Source organism: Grammomys surdaster, unplaced genomic scaffold (assembly GCF_004785775.1).
Source record: "Grammomys surdaster isolate TR1022 unplaced genomic scaffold, NIH_TR_1.0 191, whole genome shotgun sequence".
Taxonomy (NCBI): Eukaryota; Metazoa; Chordata; class Mammalia; order Rodentia; family Muridae; genus Grammomys; species Grammomys surdaster.
Window position 1 is genome coordinate 13,455,841 of NW_021604636.1, and position 19,503 is coordinate 13,475,343.

At 40.1% G+C, this 19,503-nt stretch overlaps 1 protein-coding gene across 1 annotated transcript in view; it reads left to right on the forward strand.

Annotated features, from left to right (window-relative positions):
- Positions 1 to 19,503, forward strand: part of Stam2 (signal transducing adaptor molecule 2) — a 48,174-nt gene that overhangs the window by 15,173 nt on the left and 13,498 nt on the right. Inside the window, exons 2-10 of the mRNA XM_028769167.1 lie at positions 6,050 to 6,134; positions 7,034 to 7,109; positions 7,217 to 7,315; positions 8,415 to 8,561; positions 10,350 to 10,419; positions 11,097 to 11,283; positions 16,656 to 16,750; positions 18,922 to 19,004; positions 19,141 to 19,228. Coding sequence (XP_028625000.1) covers positions 6,050 to 6,134; positions 7,034 to 7,109; positions 7,217 to 7,315; positions 8,415 to 8,561; positions 10,350 to 10,419; positions 11,097 to 11,283; positions 16,656 to 16,750; positions 18,922 to 19,004; positions 19,141 to 19,228 — 930 coding nt within the window. The remainder of the gene's footprint in view (positions 1 to 6,049; positions 6,135 to 7,033; positions 7,110 to 7,216; positions 7,316 to 8,414; positions 8,562 to 10,349; positions 10,420 to 11,096; positions 11,284 to 16,655; positions 16,751 to 18,921; positions 19,005 to 19,140; positions 19,229 to 19,503) is intronic.

Sequence of the window (19,503 nt, forward strand, 5' to 3'; positions counted from 1 at the left end):
CCCCCCCGCAATTTGTTTTTTGCTTTTGAGACAGATACTCATTATGTAGTTCTAGATGGCCTGAAGTTACTCTGAAGTTACTGTGTAGACTAGGCTGTCCTTGAACTCACATGTGTTTGTCTACCTGTCTTTGCCTGTAGTATTTTAAATTGTTCATTTTCTGTGTGACTGTTCTACGGTAAGCTTTAAAGCCTAATACAGTTGAGGTTCTGATTATTTGCTTGTTTAAAGAACATTATAACTCCCATTCATATTTCTTAAACCTATATTTGCATTACTAAATCTGCTTTTTAAGTCTGAGGACTTTGTTGTTTGTTTGTTTGTTTGTTTGTATTGCTTTTGTATTTGACATTAGGGCCTCACATGTGCTGGGCAAATGCTCTACCACTGAGCTGTATTCCTAAGCCCCTTTGAGTTTTCCAGTTGATACACTTAACTTTTTAGTTAAGAAATTCCACTGTTATAGTCCCTGGCTTCTGCCAAACCTGCTCTATTCTTTTATTGTGGTCACCTTCGCTTTCCGTTCTTAGAAGTGCATGTAACAGCTACTTCTTTGAATCATGCTGCCATCTCCTTGTACTGACTTACGCTGCATCTGTGGAGTAATCATCATGGATGGGGTACTTTTTAATATTATGCTAGATGTTATGTTTACTCTTTGTTCTCTCGAGCAGCTATATTAATGGATGATCTTGAAAGTCCTGTTAGCTTGACCATAATTTTGATTTTGAAATTTATATTCTAAAGGACTGTTTTAAGATGTGGCCTTTGGGGGCTTCCAGCTGAATGAATGAAATGTTCTCTTCACTTTTTGTTAATCTGTGTAGGCTGCCATAACAAAACGTTGTAGTCTGGGTGGCTTACATAGCAGAAATTATTTTCTCAGTTCTGGGCACTAGAAGTCCAAGATCAGAGTGCCAGTAGAGTTTGTGTCTGGTGAGAGCTATCTTTGGGCGACACCTACTTTCTAGCTCTGGAGTGACTCCATAAAAGGACAGGTCTCCATCCTTATGACTTCAGTTAACTGTGTTAGTGACCACATCTCCAGATCCTGCCATCCTAGGTGTAGGGCTTCAACATACCAACACCGCTTTCAGTTTTAAAAGCAGGACAACTCCCAGTACAGTAAAACCTTTACTAGATCTCTACTGAATTTCATGGACGGTTCATGGACCATCACCTTACCTATGTCCCACTGAGCCCTCCCTGAGGACCTGTGCTCAGAAGCCTTTTCTTTGGTGCCTTGTCTCTTGACTTTTCCACTTGGGCTAGTCTTGGCCTAGCATGTAGAAAGTGTGAGGCTTCCTCTACATTTCCCTGCCTTCAGAGACCCCAGAACTGCCCAGCCTGCCCCTCACTCCCACAGCAGTTGTCTTATACATCCTGTCTTTCTTACAGCTGGCTTTGGAAGAATCGCAAATTGATGCCAGATACTTCGTCCTGCATGGAAGCCAAAGACTAGTCACAAGTTCTTATTTGCAAACAGGAGGAGGAGCTTTAATGATTTCTTGGTGAAGCTCTGGTTTTATACAGTTCGAGTTCTATTACTGATACAGCCTGCTGTATTGAAAGTTTTATGGGTAGACTTGGATGCTTTTCAAAGCCGTGCAGTGAACATAATGGACCATGTAGAGGAGACTTTTTGTTCCTTGTAGGTACTGAAGGAGTGATTGTAAGGATATTGTTAGAGACTTTCTGAACTGTTTCATGGTGTATTTGAGGTTCTCTATATACAGTAATCAAAGCCTGGTGATGAAGTGTTATGACTTACACCCACCAAACTTTGGAAGTTTCACAGTCAGGCCCCAGGCGGGCTCTTTGAGCTCTCCCGCCTCTATGCGTTTGACACTGGGTAACTGTGAGATGCAGTTCCAGTACTGGGCAGAGTGACATGCTATAAAAGAAAGATCTTAATTATAATATTTAAACTTTTCCAGGAATTTAAAATATTCCTAAGTACATAATTTAACTGTTACTTAGTTCACTTGAAAAATGAAGTCCATTTTGGCAGGCCATTATAAAGCCTTCACATTTTTATACATTTTTAAGAGAATAATTGTGAGCCCTATATTTATACAGAGTAAAGTAGGTTTGGTAGAATATTTAAATCAGAACATGTCCATTTTCTGTGGGACTCAAATCAAGTAAAGAATATTTTCTTTCTGTATTTTTATATTATTGGTAGGCTTTTGGTATTACCAGAATTGGCTCTGTACCTATTTGTATTACATAACCGAAACTGAAAAAACTAACCATGAAAAGTTGTGTTCTAGCGGAAGTAGTTAGACCTTCAAGGTTAGACCTGATAGATAGACTGGTTGATGGGGCAGTGTTTGTGTGTGTTGGACAGGGGGAAGTCAGCAAGGTTGCTCATGATGGTGCTGACCTTTCAGATTAGTGGCAAAGGACAGATCCTTTTGTTGTTGCTTGGTTTTTTTTGAAACTGGTTTCTCTGTATTGTGCTGGCTTAGAATAGGTTGGCCTTGAGCTCAGATATCCTCCTGCCTCTGCCTCCAGAGTCCTGGGATTAAAGGTGTGAGCCACCATGCCTGGTCCAGAGAAAGGACAGATTTCTTTGCTGAAGTTTTTATTTATTTACCTTGTGTGTATGAATATTGTGTTCACATGCACATACGTGTACCGTGTAAGCCTGTTGGATCCCCTGAAATGGGTTATAGATGGTTGTGGGTGTGTCACAGTATGTGCGGTATGTGGGTGCTAGGAATCAAACCCAGGTCCTTTGAAGAACAGTAAGTGCTCTTAATCACTTAGCCATCTCTCTAGCCTCAGGGCAGATTTTTAAATGTTTTAAATGTTGGTGCTGCCTAATAAGTTTCGTGAAAATATTTTTCTGTTCCTGGCTTATACTGTATACTAAACAAGGGTCAGATACACATATGAATGTACATATACACGTCTTTAGGCTTACATGTAAGAAAGAAGTGATATACATACAAAAGAGACTATGGCTGCATATTTAATTTTCAAGTAATTCACACTTTATGGCATGATATATTATAAAAAGGAAAAGTGGTAGGTTCTATCATAGCAGAGACAAGTCACAGGCTGAGGAAGGATAAACACAAAGCCATCATAATAATTGTGCTTTATTCTTTGGTCGCAGAGGATAAAGCTACGTATAGGAGAAGTGCTTTGCAGTCCTCCAAGGCTTTGCCTCCTACATGAGTCCACAAAGGTTGCTGGAGCCACAGATGCCCCTGCACTCTGCCCGTTGCCTCTTGTTGCCACACGGTATTGCAGTTGAAGCTCCATCTTAAGTGCTCAAGCAGTAAGACCCAGGCTCACCTAAGATTTCACCAGGGCCACACTGCAGCACGTTGCAGCCATTGCAGGAGCATCATAGGTTATAGAAGTACATCCAACACACTGTTCATTCATTCATGGAATGGCAGTGACACTTACCAAGGGCCTTAGGTACTGTTTGATGTGCTACACACAGCAGTAGTGACAGTCCTGCCGTAATAGTGGGAGCTGAGGGAAGAGATGGGAGAAGAGATAGTGAATAAGAATTATTCTCTGAAACAGCAGCAGAATGGCCAATGTACGAAGTCCTACTCATCTTTTTGAGATAGGATTTCACTATGTAGTCTAGGCTGACCTAGACTTCATCATGTTCCTGCCTCAGCCTCCAGAGTGTTGGAGTTACTTGTGCTACTATCCTGGAAAAATCTTAATCCTCTTAATTGTAATGCTTGTTTTATATGAGACATGAAATGAGTAATACCCAGATGGCATGGAGCTCACTCTGTAGCCCAAGATGATCTGGGCTTTTACCCTTCAGCCTCAACCTCTCAAGGGCTGGGATTCCAGGCATGAATCAGATGCCTGGTTTCTAGCCTTTCCTCACTGTCTGTTACAGGGACTCCATGTGTGGTATCTGTTGCACTTCCTCTTTTCTCTCCCCTTTGCCTGCCCACTCTCTTGTAAATATGCACACACATAAATACTGATTTAAGATAGGGCCCCAGAATGGGGAAATGCTGTCTGTATTATATCCCTAATGGTGTTCTAATTTTTGTTTCTGTTTTTGCCTTTTTTGTGGGGGGTAGGTAGGGGGAGGAGACTGAAGCAGGACACACACAAAATTACACATTGTAAGTTTGGGACCAGCTAGTGAGTTTGAGATCAACCTAGACTATGTAAAGAGAACTGTCTCAAAAATGTCTCAAAAAACAAAACAAAAAGCCCTCATGTATTAATAACCATGGAAGTATACACTTCTATACCTATTTTGAAAAAGTTAAAGTTGCTATATGACCCAGGGGATTTGTTAGACATATGTCAGAGAGGAACGAAAAATACATCAACCTAAGACTCATATATGAATGTTAATAGCAAAAATTCATTATTTCTGTTAGCCAAAAAAAGCAAATTCGATAAACTGGTGATGTGAGTAAAACGGGTATATCTGTACAACAGAATGTCAGTTCACCTATGACATAGATAAACTTGAAAGCATCATATTGAACGGCACGCAAGCCACAGAAACTCTGTTTTAGGATTGTACTTGTGAAAAGACAGACTAGATAACTGTGTAGATAGGAACTTGACATGGGAAGAGATGGCCGTGTCTGCTCAAGAGTGCACATTTCTTCGGGGTTTTTGTTTATTTTTAAAGACTTAAAAAAATGTGTGTGTGTATATGAGCGTTTACCTGCTGTGTCTGTGCACTACTTGTGTTCCTGGTGCCAGTAGAGGCCAGACAAAGGCAATGGATTCCCTGGAATTGAAGTTGAAAACAACTGGGAGCTGTCATGTGGGTGCCAGGAGTTGAGCCATCCCTCTAGCCCCCAGGACAGATTTCCTTGGAGAAAATGAAATGCTGTAAAAATTAGTGGTGATAGTTACATAAGCCTATAGTTATACTAGCTATACTATTCATTGTCAGATGCATGCACTGTATTAGAATGTGAGTTACATTTCTATAAAGATACCTTAAAATCTTTATGCAACTATGTCAAGTCCTTTAGTTCTTAGCCTTCTTTTGACTCAGCATTCTAGGTCCTAATAAAACAACAGGTCAGGAGAGTCCTGTGCTTTGTTTGTACCTTAGTTTGTATGTGTCATTTTCGTATTTGCCACTGTAAGTTTTCTATATTTAGTATTTTACTCATCAGTTTCCCCCTTGCTGTTGGAAATAATGTTTCATTGAGCAGTTTCATGCATCAAGAGGGGTCAGTGAGTAAGACCTGACAAGCTGAGTTCAAGGGACTCACATGGTAGGAGATAATGACCCCCTCCTCCACACGTGAGCAGTGGCACACATGCTTGCACGCACATGGGTGTGCATACATGCATGCACTCTGATAAATGTAAAATAAAAAAACCATAATACAGGTTTCTTTGAATGATGATACATTTTAAAAACTCTGTTACAGATTAGGATTGGTTGCAGTTGTGATCATTAATTTTAGAAGGTATTTTATTGGTATATCTGAGAACATTTAGTTCATGTTATTATAAGATACAGTTTAAAACTGAATTTAAGTTGGCCTTGGCAGCTCATGTTTATAATCCCAACTCTTGGCAGGGTAAGGCTTTTTTTTAAAAAAATTATATAATTTTTTTTTGCTTAGATTTATTTATTTTATGTGTATAAGCATTTGGCTTGCATGTATGTCCATATGTCATGTGCATGCTAGGACTGGGGTTACAAACAGTTGTGAACCACTATGTGGGTGCTGGGAATTGAACCCAGGTCCTGTGCAAGAGCCGTCGGTGCTCTTAGTCACCAGTCCATCTCTCCAGACCAGCAGGGTGAGGCCTTACGTGAGTTCCAGGCCAGCCTGTGTTACAGAGTGAGAGACCCTGCCTTAAAACCCAAACCACCCAAACAGAAAAGCCAGACCTTGAAAGTACATAAAGATAAACTTGAAGCTAGTAGAGGTGTACTCTTTTCTGAAACTCGTCCTGAGTTCTCTGTCTTTATCTAGAGGAAAGGTAGATTCTTAATTGTTGGCCTGGGTCGCTATCTTAATGCTTTTTAAAGATGTGTTGTAAGTTTTATGTATGTTCATATATCTTACAGAAAAAGCCACAAATGAGTACAACACCACAGAAGACTGGAGTCTGATCATGGACATCTGTGACAGGGTTGGAAGCACTCCCAATGGGTAAGGAGCCTGCTTAGCCCGTGACTCCATGTGACAGGGCATTGACATGTAGATTTTTATGGAAGCATTTCTTTAAATCTGCTATGTGACACTTATTTAATTAGCTGTTTGGTTCAGGAGATAGAAGTAGAGAGATCCGGTAGGCTAGGTTTTATATTGATCTTGTCCTGAGAAACAAAGGCAGTGTTCAGTGAAAATCGGATCTGTCCGGTGGAGGTGGCACATGCCTTTAATCCCAGCACTCAAGAGACAGAGGCAGGTGGATCTCTGAGTTCCAGGACAGCTAGAGCTGTACAAAGAAACCGTGTCTTGAATCCCCAATTCCCCACCCCACTCCCAAAAAATATGATCTGTGTTTAGACAGATAACTAAAGGCTTTTATAGCAGGAATGCATGCTAACCATGAATAAATACATTGGTTATTGAAGGAATTTCTCTGTGATGTAGACTTTTATGAGAGCCGTTCTAGACACAATAGTTAATATAATAAAGAGGGAAAGTAAACAATGAATGCTTTTGGTAGGACCCAGCTGTTGGGCATGCCGTGTGCTGCACCCTGCTTTCAGAGCACAGCATGGTATCGGTGAGCCTTTTACGATTGTGTGTTGTGCTAGCTCTTTTCAGGATAAGGCTTAGCTGATGGAAAGGTCAGTCTGTCTGGAGAAAAAATATTTGTACAGTATAATTCTTTATGTTGACTAGGTTTTTGGTAAAGTGATTTCTCTCTTGATATTAGAATATGCAGTTTTAGAACATCTGTGAAAAACCACACAGACTTACTTAACAAAGATGTTTGCAGAATTTTATTTTTAAAGCTTTTAGTTAGGAAATACATTATATTTTTAACATTTGAATGGAAACTGTTACAAAATTCTTAACTTTCTCCCATTTTTTTTTAGAGCGAAAGATTGCCTAAAAGCCATAATGAAAAGGGTAAACCATAAGGTCCCTCATGTTGCTCTGCAGGCGTTAACTGTGAGTAAATGTCTTGTCAGCTGACCCTGTTAAAAATGCATTCATTCAGCAACTTAAGCCAGAGACCATTTTGATGTTTATATATTTGTTTTTATCTTAATTGCTAGCTTCTTGGAGCTTGTGTGGCAAACTGTGGAAAGATATTTCATTTAGAAATATGTTCCCGTGATTTTGCAACGGAAGTACGTGCTGTGATAAAAAATAAGGTAAATTCTAAACTGAAAAGAAATTTAGGTCATTGCAAAATACATGTACTGTGCATTAATTTAATTATGTATAATAAAGTTGCATTACCAATGCAACTTTTAAATAAGTTAAAACTTCTTGTCCTTGATTTTTGATAGTTATAGCACCCTGGTTCTTTCTTCTTGGTATCTTTGTGTGAACGTGTGTGTGTGTGTGTGTGTGCATATATATATATATGTGTGTGTGTGTGTGTGTGTGTGTGTGTATAATTGTATGTATATGTATTATTGGTAAGAACTCATCTTGGTTGAGGTCTGGTGACTGCTTTGACCATTTTATGTAGACTGCCTTGTTTATTTTTAACAACCACTCTTGCAGCTTGGCTTTGCCAAGGTCACACAGCTAGAGAGTGGCATAGTGGATATGGGTATCTGGGTGTCTGTGACTGAGATTCAGCTCTAGGTGTCTGAGTCTTGACTCCAGACATTGATGTTGTTCTGTTTTGACTCCCACTAGAGTTGGTGTCTAGATGTCTTTATATTATAGCAGAGTGGAGGGAGGCCTCTTATGTTTTCCTTGAGACACAAACTCTGAAGCAACATTCTCATGCTGCTGTTCAAGTTAGTGCAAAAAAATCCTCATCTCATGATGAGAGTATTAAGAAAACAGAGCAAATAGCCAATGATATAAAATATTTCTAGCCATTTGAACATAAAGTATTCTGGAGGGGTGATTTTTTTTTTTTTTTCTCCATGAAGCAGCTGTACCTGACAATGTGAATAAGCTAAGCATCTGTCAGTTACTGGGCTAGTCTGGAGATGCCTGCCCTGTGTCTCTGTTAATTCTTGAGAGGATTTTGGTGGTGATTCTCTGTCAATACATTTAAATTGTTTTCATTTATCTTGTGAGTATATGTATGTGCATGTGCACATATGCACATGCCACCGTGCATGTGTGGCGGTTAGAGGTCAGCTTGTGGGGAGTCACCTCTCTCTTGACTGTATGGTTCTGGGGTCAAAGTTGGGATGTCAGACTTAGCACCATGCACTTTTATTTACTTTAACTCAGGATTTTTTGTTTGTTTGTTTTGTTCCTTTTTCTTTACCACTTCCTTAAAAGGCTCATCCTAAAGTATGTGAAAAACTAAAATCTCTAATGGTGGAATGGTCAGAAGAATTCCAGAAGGACCCTCAATTTAGTCTGATATCTGCAACTATTAAGTCTATGAAAGAAGAAGGAGTTACTTTTCCTTCAGTAGGTTCCAAGGTGAGAGATTTATTCAGACCAGGTTTTCCCTCTACTGTCTGAAGGTATTTACAAAAGCTAGCAAGGGATGTGGGCTTTATTTATGTGTGCTCCTGCGTGTGTGTGTGTGTGTGTGTGTGTGTACCCATGTGTCAAAATAAGAGAGAGGTGGTCAGAGGACAACTTGTGGAAGTTGGTTCCCTACTACTCTGTGGGTCCTGAGGATGTCACTGAGGTCATCAGGCTTGGCAGCAGGTAAGCACATGCAGAGCGAGCAGCCATCTTGCTCTCAGCAAGGAATGTCTTATCGTTTCCCATCTGCATCCCCTGATCGTCTAGTGTGGTACTTACATAGATTCTGTTTAGTAGAGACATCTAATTGTTTGGTACTTTTCTTCTAAATACCAGAAACTTAAAAACTGAACCAGATATAAATAATGTATCGAATGCTACTCAAAAGTCTGGAGTCATGTGAAAAGCATAGGATGTTCAAGTCAGCCTTGTGTTTAAGCAATTAATGATAAGGGGCTGCTGAGACGGTCCAGTGGGTAAACGAACTTGCCATACAGCTCTGGTATGACCTGAGGTCAGTTCCAGGACCTCAAAATGGAAGACGAGAACCAGCTCAAAAAGTCTTCTGATCTCACGCACATTGTTAGGTGTCCCCCTACTCCCTCTGAAATAAGTGAAAAATTTTTTAAAAAAATTATAAATTTGAAAGATGGTCATATATAGGAAACGAATTGCTAATTTAAATTGTCAGTGATAAGGGCTGATGGGTGAAGATTAGATGCTGTCCGTCCTAGTACCAGGAAGCAGAAAGGACCCCAGATTGCGATGGTGAGGATGTAGAGAGGAAGCACATTGAGACTTGAGTGTCTTGTATTATGAGAGTGGAATGATGAGCTGGTGGGAAAGGGCTGATGTGAAAGAGTCATGGAGCTGAGGATTTCCTGATGAAAAGTCAATTTGCCAGAGGTAAGAAACCAATGTGCTGTTAGGCGTGTAAGACCAGAGACTCATTTGGAGACTTGAGGCTAGCTTTAGTATGTGGGGAAGGAGGGTGCGTGGTCTAGTAAGTAATAAAGAGCAGCCAATCTGCCCTTCTGTTCACCATTCTCAGAAATGGGTATTAAGGAACTGTTGGGCCGGGCAGTGGTGGCGCACGCCTTTAATCCCAGCATTTGGGAGGCAGAGGCAGGTGGATTTCTGAGTTCGGGGCCAGCCTGGTCTACAGAGTGACTTCCAGGGTAGCCAGGGCTACACAGAGAAACCCTGTCTCGAAAAACCAAAAAAAAAAAAAAAAAAAAAAGAACTGTTGGTGGCTCAGAGTCCTGGACACGTGTCCTAGGGCCATCAAACTCAGGAGGATCTTTTGTGAGTCCGAAAGGCTGCTCCTCTTAGGCTGTAGTGGGCAGCGGAGGACTTGAGGTGTACTTCAGGAGATGACTTTCTGTCCAAGCTCTGAGCCAGTAGCTTCTGAGTGCCTCTCCTGAATAAAAGACCTTAAACTGTCGAGACTGAGGTTCAGTTCATTCTATAATAATTTCAGTACTTTCTCCAAGTTCTATGTCAGATTCTTAGATTTATCAAAGTATTAGTCAGTGTGTGCCTTTTATGTGTTTATGTTTTCTTGAAAAACTGATGTTTAGTGCTAGTATTTCAGAACAGCTACTTAACTGCTTGTGAGGAACCTCACTTTAAATGGAGTTGAGTTACCAGTACTTTTAATTAGCATCTACATGTAATTACACAGCTTGTGCTTCCTCTGAAAGAATGGCTGTGCTCATTTTACTCATATGCTTCCAGACTGTCTCAGCTGCTGCCAAAAACGGGACATCAGTGAATAAAAACAAAGAAGATGAGGACATAGCTAAAGGTAAGCCACCAAGCGTCATTTGGTGAAAAGAGTCTCTCTAGGAGGCTTTATTGAAAGAAAAATTAGAAGAAATAATGTGTAGGCTTCTACCTCAGATCTAAAAGCTGTAGGGTCTTAAGAGTCAGGAAAAGCAAAGACATGATATAAGATGAACCTGATTCATTTAATTTTTTTAGTAATATATATTTCATGTTCTACCTTTGGGAAGATTACATTTCACCTTTTCCTAATGCCAGAGTTATGACTCAGGCACAGAAATATGTTCATGGTGTCCTATATGGAAAGCTACCCATATTATAATGTCACAATCTGTTTGCTATAAAAATAATTGCTGTATATTACAGACTGTGATGATAATAAGGGATGAGCACAAATGTTATTTTAAAAAATGTCATGTGTCCCTGTCCCCTCATGAATTTAACCAGTTAGTATTTGGACAGGCGTACTGGCATACGCCTCAAGTCCCAACAGCGTGAGAGGTGGAGGTGAGATCAGGAGTTAAAGGTTATCTCAGCTACTCAGGGAGCTCAAGGCTACATGAGACCCTGTCTCGGGGAGAAAAAGGAAACACACGCTTGACTTATTCTTAAGTATAATATTGTTATCTAGTATTTTTAAAAAGCTTTTAGATGTTAAAATTAATTCTGATATCTTTACATTTTAATTTTTCCAACTAGCTATTGAGTTATCGTTGCAAGAGCAGAAGCAGCAGTACACGGAGACAAAGGCTTTACACCCACCTGCAGAGAGTCAGTTAAATAATAAGGCTGCACGGAGAGTCAGAGCCTTATACGACTTTGAAGCTGTTGAAGACAATGAACTCACCTTTAAACATGGGGAAATTATTACTGTTTTGGATGACAGGTAGGTTTATACTTTTTTGTGTTTCTGTGTGTAATAGTCTGAAAATATATAATATCCTTAGATGAGAATAAAGAATATTCATGCTTTTGACTTTTAGTCAAATAGTACAATATTCTCTTATTATTTTCTTGAAGATTAGACTAGGCAGTGAGACCCTCAATCAAAGCAGTCAAAAGCCATGCTTGGGTCCTCTGAAAATACTACACAATTTCCCTTACAATTCCTTTATCATTTACAACTCTAAGAAACAAACTAGATTGATCTGTTTTGAGCCTAATTCTGTTCTGGTTTTTTTTTTTTTTTTGTTTCTTTATTTTTGGAGACAAGGCCTTTAAGGCCTTCTGTCTCAGTTTCCCAAATGTTGAAGTTATAGAGAATTGAGATTTCTGCATGAACTTTATACTTTTAAAAAGAAGTGGATATGGTCTGTTGAGTTGGCTCAGTGGATCAGAACTCTTGTCTTTAAGTCTGAGAACCTGAGTTCAGTCCTTGTAATAATTTTTGTAAGTTGATGAAACTTTCCTTAGTGAGACCAGACAGCCTGTTGCTATGAACAAAGATGGCGCAGGTACCTGCTTTCCTATACTAGTGAAGTAAAGGTAAGTAATTTAAATTTTTGAGTACATTTATTTATTTGTGTACATACATACATGTATGAACATGTGTATGCCCACGCAACCACCATGTGATATGGGAGTCAGAGGACAACTTGTAAGAGTCAGCTTCTACCGTGTGGGTTCTGGAGCTCAGATTCAAACCGCCAGGCTTCACCTTACCCTGCTGAGCCGTCTTGCTGGCCCCGGTCTAGCCTATTTTTAAGTTGCTACATACATATGGTTTTGCTTTGGTGCTGTATTTATAGAGAAAAATGTTATGTAATAGACTATTTATAATAAAAAAAATGAATGAGAACACAGTTCTGATTTTTTGTGAAACTTTAGGAAAGTTAAAATGACCAAGCAGACAGTGGCATGCAAGACAGCATGGTGATACCATGAGAAAGGCTGTCTCAGACCGCTGAGAACCAGTTCACGTTTGGTGTAGACCTGTGGCATGGGAGGGTTCCCTGGGGCTGCTTCAGTTCAGATCTTGATGGAATGGTTTCTGTTCCCTGTTTTTCACTACTGAACCCAGGCCTCGTACATTCAAGGGAGCTATGTCTCTAACCCCTTGGGTTGGCTTTAAAAAAAAATTGTAAGAAACTGAAAGGAGTCTAAGCACTCAACAGAAGGGTTGATTAAAAAGTAAGAATCTGGGCTGGAGAGATGGCTCAGCGGTTAAGAGCACTGACTGCTCTTCCAGAGGTCCCGAGTTCAAATCCCAGCAACCACATGGTGGCTCACAACCATCCGTAATGAGATTGGATGCCCTCTTCTGGTGTGTCTGAAGACAGCTACAGTGTACTCATCAATAAAATAAATAAATAAATATTTAAAAAAAAAGTATATTTAAAAAAAAAAAGTAAGAATCTGTAAGGAAATGACTGGGACAGTATCAGCGCAGTGTCTGAGTTTATTGCTTCTTTGCTCGTGGCAGCCATGGTTTTCTTATGGGGTGATCTTACTCATCAAGGACATTGCTTTCCTTCTGCCACTGTCATTATAAGGGTCATCAGGGAGTTCTGGTTAGGCTCATAGCTGAAGAGAAAGGCTTGAGTTTTCCTTGATTCTGAGACTTAAACCCATTTATTTATGGGAGGGCACACATGTGTGCTGTATCATATGTGTGTTGGTTAGAGGACAACTCTTTCCTTCCACCAATGGGTCCTAGGGATCAAACTCAGGTTGTCAGCCTTGGGAAGCTGTTTTAACTGAGTAGTGTTGCCAGCCCAAGACCTAAAACTAGATGGGAGAACCTTAATCTCCTTTTTAAAATCTCAATACAAAAGGTAGGGTTTTTTGTTTGTTTTATTTTCTTGTTTTCCATAATGAATGCAGGAAAATGCCGTTTTTATTCTAAAAGCCTAATTTCCTTTTTATCTTGACAAGTCAGCTTCAGTCTTGAGGAGTCACCTGTCTCAGTTGTGTTTCCTCTGCTGTAGCCAAGCACCCGTGTGACAGACACAAGTGAGGAGGCCATGTTTTCATGGAGAGTCCTTGCTTATGTAGAAATTAGCATACAGAATATCCGGGCTACTGATACATTATACTTTGATCTTAAGAAGTTAGGTGATGAATAGCTCTTTTATATCTTTGTGGAACTCAGTAAATGAAATGCTTCAGAGACATGGAGATAGCTTTATCATTAATCCTAGGATTCTTCCTTAGCTCAGAGTTTGAACCTAACATGAAAAAGCTTTGGATATGCTTCCTAGTCCTATCAAAAAGAAAAAGAAAAATCAAAAGCACCCTTAAGAATCATAGTTTGTCACATGAAATTTCTAGAAAGTAGATAAAAAGGTTTCTTTTCAGATAACTGTGACTGTCCGTTTGGAAAGTCCAAGAGAATCAGTGGTATTGGTTAACAGTTAAATTTAAGTTATGGTTACTAGATACAAACTTACTGTACAAAAATCAGTGGTATGTTTAGAAAATGTAGTAAGAAAGGTGTCATTCACAATAGTAACAGAAATTCTCCTCAGCAGTTTTGAGGACTTAGAAAGCCTGGATTTGGCTCACTGGATCAACATGGCAGCTCACAACCATCTGTAACTCCAGTTTCAGAGGGTGCAATTCCTCTTCGGACCTGCTGGGTGTCTGTATGCATGTGGTTCACATACACACACTCAAGCACACATGTAAAATAAAGTGATTTAGTAATGAAGAACCTGCAAAAGTATACAAAGCCTTTATGGAGAATCTATAAAATTCTTGGAAAATTAAGAGATAAGAGTATATAGTGTATTTATAAACATATAAATAGCATGATAAACCTTAGTATTGTAAAGATTTAGGCTTTCTCATCTCACATGAATTAACTGCATTTCCAGTTAAACTCCTTTTGAAATTCTTTTTCCCAAAGAACTTGAAAAACTTTGGAGACATGATGGAATCCAGAAAGTTAAATAGGCAGCCAGCATGAGGGGTACGGGCTCTCACGGATGTATTGCTCGGAGGCAGCCAGCATGAGGGGTAGGGGCTCTCACGGATGTATTGCTTGGAGGCAGCCAGCATGAGGGGTAGGGGCTCTCACAGATGTATTGCTCAGAGGACTCACTTCTGAAACAGATGACATGCAATCTAAACTGAGGGATTGCTGACTTCTGCAATCTTTCTCTCTTTGGAGCATGATTGACGGCAAGTAACAGAATCCACAGAGAACAAAACTGCAGCTGACGAATTCCTCTAGACTGTTGGAATAGAGAGAGACACTGAGAGAGGCTCAGGAACAGACACAGCTTGCTGTGACAGTTAGGGGAGCAAGCATTAGGCTCGTTTGGTTTTTTTATTTCTGCTTTTTTTTTTTTTAAATTTATGTTTTGCCTAATCTCTTTACATCCTGGTCACTGCTCATTTCCTGGTCAACCTCTCCCACAGTCCTTACCCCTATCCCCTCCCCTCCTCCTCTGAGTGGGTGCGCCTCCCCCGGGTATCCCCCACCACCATTAAATCAAGTCTGCAAGGCTAGGATCACCCGTTAGTGGACTTTTAGTAATTCTTGTTGCATTGATTAGCTCTTTATATAATAAAATGAAGTTTGCTTCTCACAGCACATACAGTTTGATTCCACATGATTTAGTGACCTAAGCATGGGAGATGGACAAAAAAGAAAATCTGAATTATTAGACAAGTCTCTGGAAGAATAGACAGTAATTTAGGGCAGAGACAGATAAAAAGCATGTAAGACATAGAGAAAAATTGCTGAATTGGTGTGAAAGCAGGGGCAGTCTTAATTCAGATGAGCAGTTGCCATTGTAAGTACATAAAGAACTAAAATCCATGAAAAAAAAATACCTGTGATCCAGTAGGAAAAACTAAACAGTCAAAGATAAGAATGAACAGTTTGGGGCTGGAGAGATGGCTCAGTGATCTGACTGTTCTTCCAGAGATCCTGAGTTCAACTCCCAGCAACCATATGGTGGCTCACAACCATCTGTAATGGGATCCAATGCCCTCTTCTGGTGTGTCTGAAGACAGCTATGATGTACTCATATAAAATAAATAAGTAAATAATAATAAAAAAAGAACAAACAGTTTACAGAGCAAGTTGCTGTACTATCAAGGTTACACAGAGAAACCCTCTCTCAATATAGAAAAAGCAATAGCAGTTTGTGGAAGAGACAGTGTACTACTAGTGAACCCTGGAGAACGCGGATGAGCTTGATGAAGCATGACGCCTTCTTTCTGGTATCAGATGTCGGCGTGGATGGTTATCACTGTGGGGAAAATGACTGCCTCACGTCCTTGGGGAAGAAGGAGTGTGAGCTACCAGTCTTTCTAACGAACATTTGACAATATCTGTAAAACTTAAGCATGCATGAGCCAGCAAGTAGTTTTGTCTATGTGTCCATCCTTCCCCCTACTCCCTGTCCCTCAGTTTTTTCAGAAATAGTTACATTGTTTTGGCCTTTTTATCCAGACTGGTCTTGAACTCCGGGGCTCATGCAGTTTTTTCTAAGTACTGAGAACTATAGGTGAATGAGCACACCTAGCTTGCAGGTCACTGTCTTGAACAAACCTAGAATAGTTGTTGCTTATGGGCTTTCTTAACCAGAGTGGTTACTAAGTCTTGTTTGTTTGTTTGTTCTGAGACAGAGTTTCTCTGTGTAGCCCTGGCTGTCCTGGAGCTCACTTTGTAGACCAGACTGGCCTCAAACTCAGAGATCATTCCACTTGTACCTCTCAAAGGCATCTCTCCCACCTCCCTGCACTCTTCAGTCTTTATAATGTTGGGAGACTGGGAATGACCTGGAATGAGCTGTAGAAGTTCATCTTCACAGAAATGACTAAGTGTGTGTGCTCTTGTCATAGAACTTTAAAGAGATGAGTGGCACCAGAAGTATTAATCATGAAACTATATGCTCTCCCTGGAGTGACACACGTCTCCATACACGTGTCAGTTCAGTTCTCTTTATGTGTGTGAAAGGATGGAAAGTAGAGAGGGAAGGGAGCTGCCTCTACCTTGGATGCTGGTAGTGTGGAAGGATGGATTTGGGCTTGTGGTTTAGTCACTGATAATTGCTTCAAAAGATAGGCGTGGGGATATAGGTTTTCTTTGATTTAAATATTTTTAACTATCTTTTCATTAATTTAAGAAAAAAGTATTTCTGCCTTTCTAGTGCTGGGATTACAGGTTTGTCCCACTGAGCCTGGCTAAGAAAAACAACTTTTAGTATACCTGGATGGAGGCTAATGTCAGAGTCCAGTAGCTGTGTTTAGTTTCCTCTTGACAGGATGGAGAATAGCAAATGACCTTTCTCATGTTGTTTGCAGTGACGCCAACTGGTGGGAAGGAGAAAATCACAGAGGAACAGGGCTCTTCCCCTCCAACTTTGTAACAGCTGACCTAAGCACAGAGGCTGAGACAGGTAAGGTGAAAAGGTATTACTTTCACAGAGAACCGTCAATCCACTGATGTTATCTTCCCTTGAATTTATTATTGACATTTGAGTAGTAGCACACACCACTAATCCCAGCACTTGGGAGGCAAAGGCAGGCAGATGTCTGTGAGTTCCTGACTCACCTGGTCTACATAGTGAAGGACAAAGAAAAAAAGTAATTAGTATTTGCTTTCTTTTTAATCGTGTGTCTATAGCTTTGCAGCTTACCTTACTTCTTAGAGAGATGAGGGGACTAATTTATCACGTGTCAGTCCCGGGAGCTCTTATTTTGTATTGCAGATTTTTTGGGTGTTGATGTATAGTGATGATTACATAAAATAAGAATTTAAGTCAAAACCTGAGAAGCAGTTTGTATCTGATCTGTACAGAATGATTTTGGAACTGCAGTAAAGGCGGGGACCACAAGTCAGCAAGTGCTGAGCGAGATGACTTGTGAGTCCTTAAGTTTTACATTTTATTCCACCTGGGTATGACTGCAGGCCACTGACCTTCACCTGCGACTATAAACCGTGTAGTCAGCCACACTGAGGACACAGGCATTTGTTGCCCAGGCATGCTGTGGGAGATCTTAAGTGTACAGAAGCAGCTTAGTAATGCTGACGGTGACAGCAGCTGGTTAAACCCGTCAGCACTCTCCCATGCTCTCCTGCCTCTGGAACCAGTATGTTTGCTGCCCTGATAAAGGAGGCTGAGGTGGAGGAACTTGTCTACTATGAGATAGAGCCAGAATGCTAAAGACCTCCTGTCTGGCTTCATAGTGCACTCAGACCATTGCTGAGGGCAGAGCTGACCCTCCCTGTTCTACAGAAAGAGCATATGGTGACAATGTCATGCTTCGTGTACAGTGTTCATAGTGTAGAGTGAAGAGCGTGGAGAAGTGAAGCTGGGTGAAGGGAGACTTAAGTCAGGTAGATGCACACTGCACTGCTTTCTCTCCGGCTTTCTTAGTTGATAGGAGCCTTGGGAACTTTTCAGAGAACTTTATAAAGCATAGAAGATATCACATTCAGTGATTTTCCTCTTGGCATAGTTGGAAGAGGCTGACCTGCTGTTTTAACAGTAGAATATTTAACTGGGAGTGTAGTTTAATAAAACGATTCCCTAGCATGTGCAATGCGCTAGGTTAGATTCCTCTCTCCAGTAACATTTTTAAATAGTAAAAGGTACTCTTTTTGTGTTTTTTTGTTGGTTTGTTTGTTTTTTGTTTTTTTTGAGACAGAGTTTCTCTGCATAACAGTCCTAGCTGTCCTGGACTCTCTGTTGACTAGGCTGGCCTTGAACTCACAGAGGTCCACCTGCCTGTGTCTCCCAGTGCTGGAATTAAGGGCATTTGCCACCATGCCTGGCATGAAAGGTTGTCTTGATCTTCACTGTGTCCCTGTGGCTTGTTGAGATCTCTTTACATGTAATTAATTCAGAGTCAGCCAAATATGGCAGGAGTCCCTTGGACCTCATCCTGTACTTACATTGTTTTTTGTAGTAACTTTGTTTCCATCCAAGTTTAATTAAAATTGAGTACAAATAGCAGTGCTCCAGGGAACTTGATTAGGTAGTTTTCAGGATATGCATATTTATAAATTATCTTAAACCATCTTTATGTAATACTTTTTTGTTGTAGCTTTATACTATTTTAACTTAAAGTTAGGTTAAGTTGGGTTTATATTTTGTTCAAATAGGAAGTACAGGTTGAGTTTTTTATTTATAAATATAGGAGGTCAGAGTATAGATGGAACATACAGTTATAAGTGAAACTAGCTTAGTGATAAAAATCTATGCACTTGTATATTTATTCATCTTGGTAGTAGCAGTCAGTTTTCAGGAAAGCAGCTGCAGTGACAGTGGCCGTGGGTACTGCTCTCTTTCCCACTCGACTGTGAGTTCCACGAACATCAGATGGCTCTGTTCACTCCCTGCATGTATCTAAGCACTGGGAAGGAGGTTTAGCACACTGTGAGTGCTGAGTAAATATTGTGGCATAAGTGAATGACTGTATGTGAGATATTGATTATGAAGTGTGATGACTAAGGAGCTTCTACTTTCTTCCTATGGATGATAATAGACCACTTAGAAATTTAACGACTCATTTGTAATGTTGATGTAAATGTTGAAAAACTTAAAAACTTATTCTGTTTCTGTAGCAACGGTGGACAAATTGAATGTAGTTGATGATGATGTGGAGGAAATTAAGAAATCGGAACCTGAGCCTGTTTATATAGATGAGGTATCGACCTTTTGTTTAATAAACTACCAAGAATTTTTAAAAATATACTATTCTTTTAGAATATGTGGGAACAGTGCTTTTCCATTCCCCGCAGTTAACTCCTTGGACTTCTCAGAATCTCCTTTCATTTTTCTAGGGTAAAATGGATAGAGCCCTGCAGATTCTCCAGAGCATAGATCCAAAAGATTCAAAACCCGACTCCCAAGACCTCTTGGACTTGGAAGGTATTTACTTAAGATTGAACTCATCTTAACATATATTACTTATTTATAGGATCTTGAAGGTTTTTTTCTGCTTCCTATTTGCCTTTTAAGATTTGAAATTCTGGTGACAAACAGACTTGTATAATAAAATAATAGAAGTGTCACCTGGAAGATATTGTCAGAGCCTGTGTCCATTTCACAAAAGGAGTCTTTGTATTTCTGTAAGATCACTGGTGAAACTGGCTAAAGAAAAGGCAGAATTAGAAATAACAGCATAGACGGGTGGTGGTGGCTCA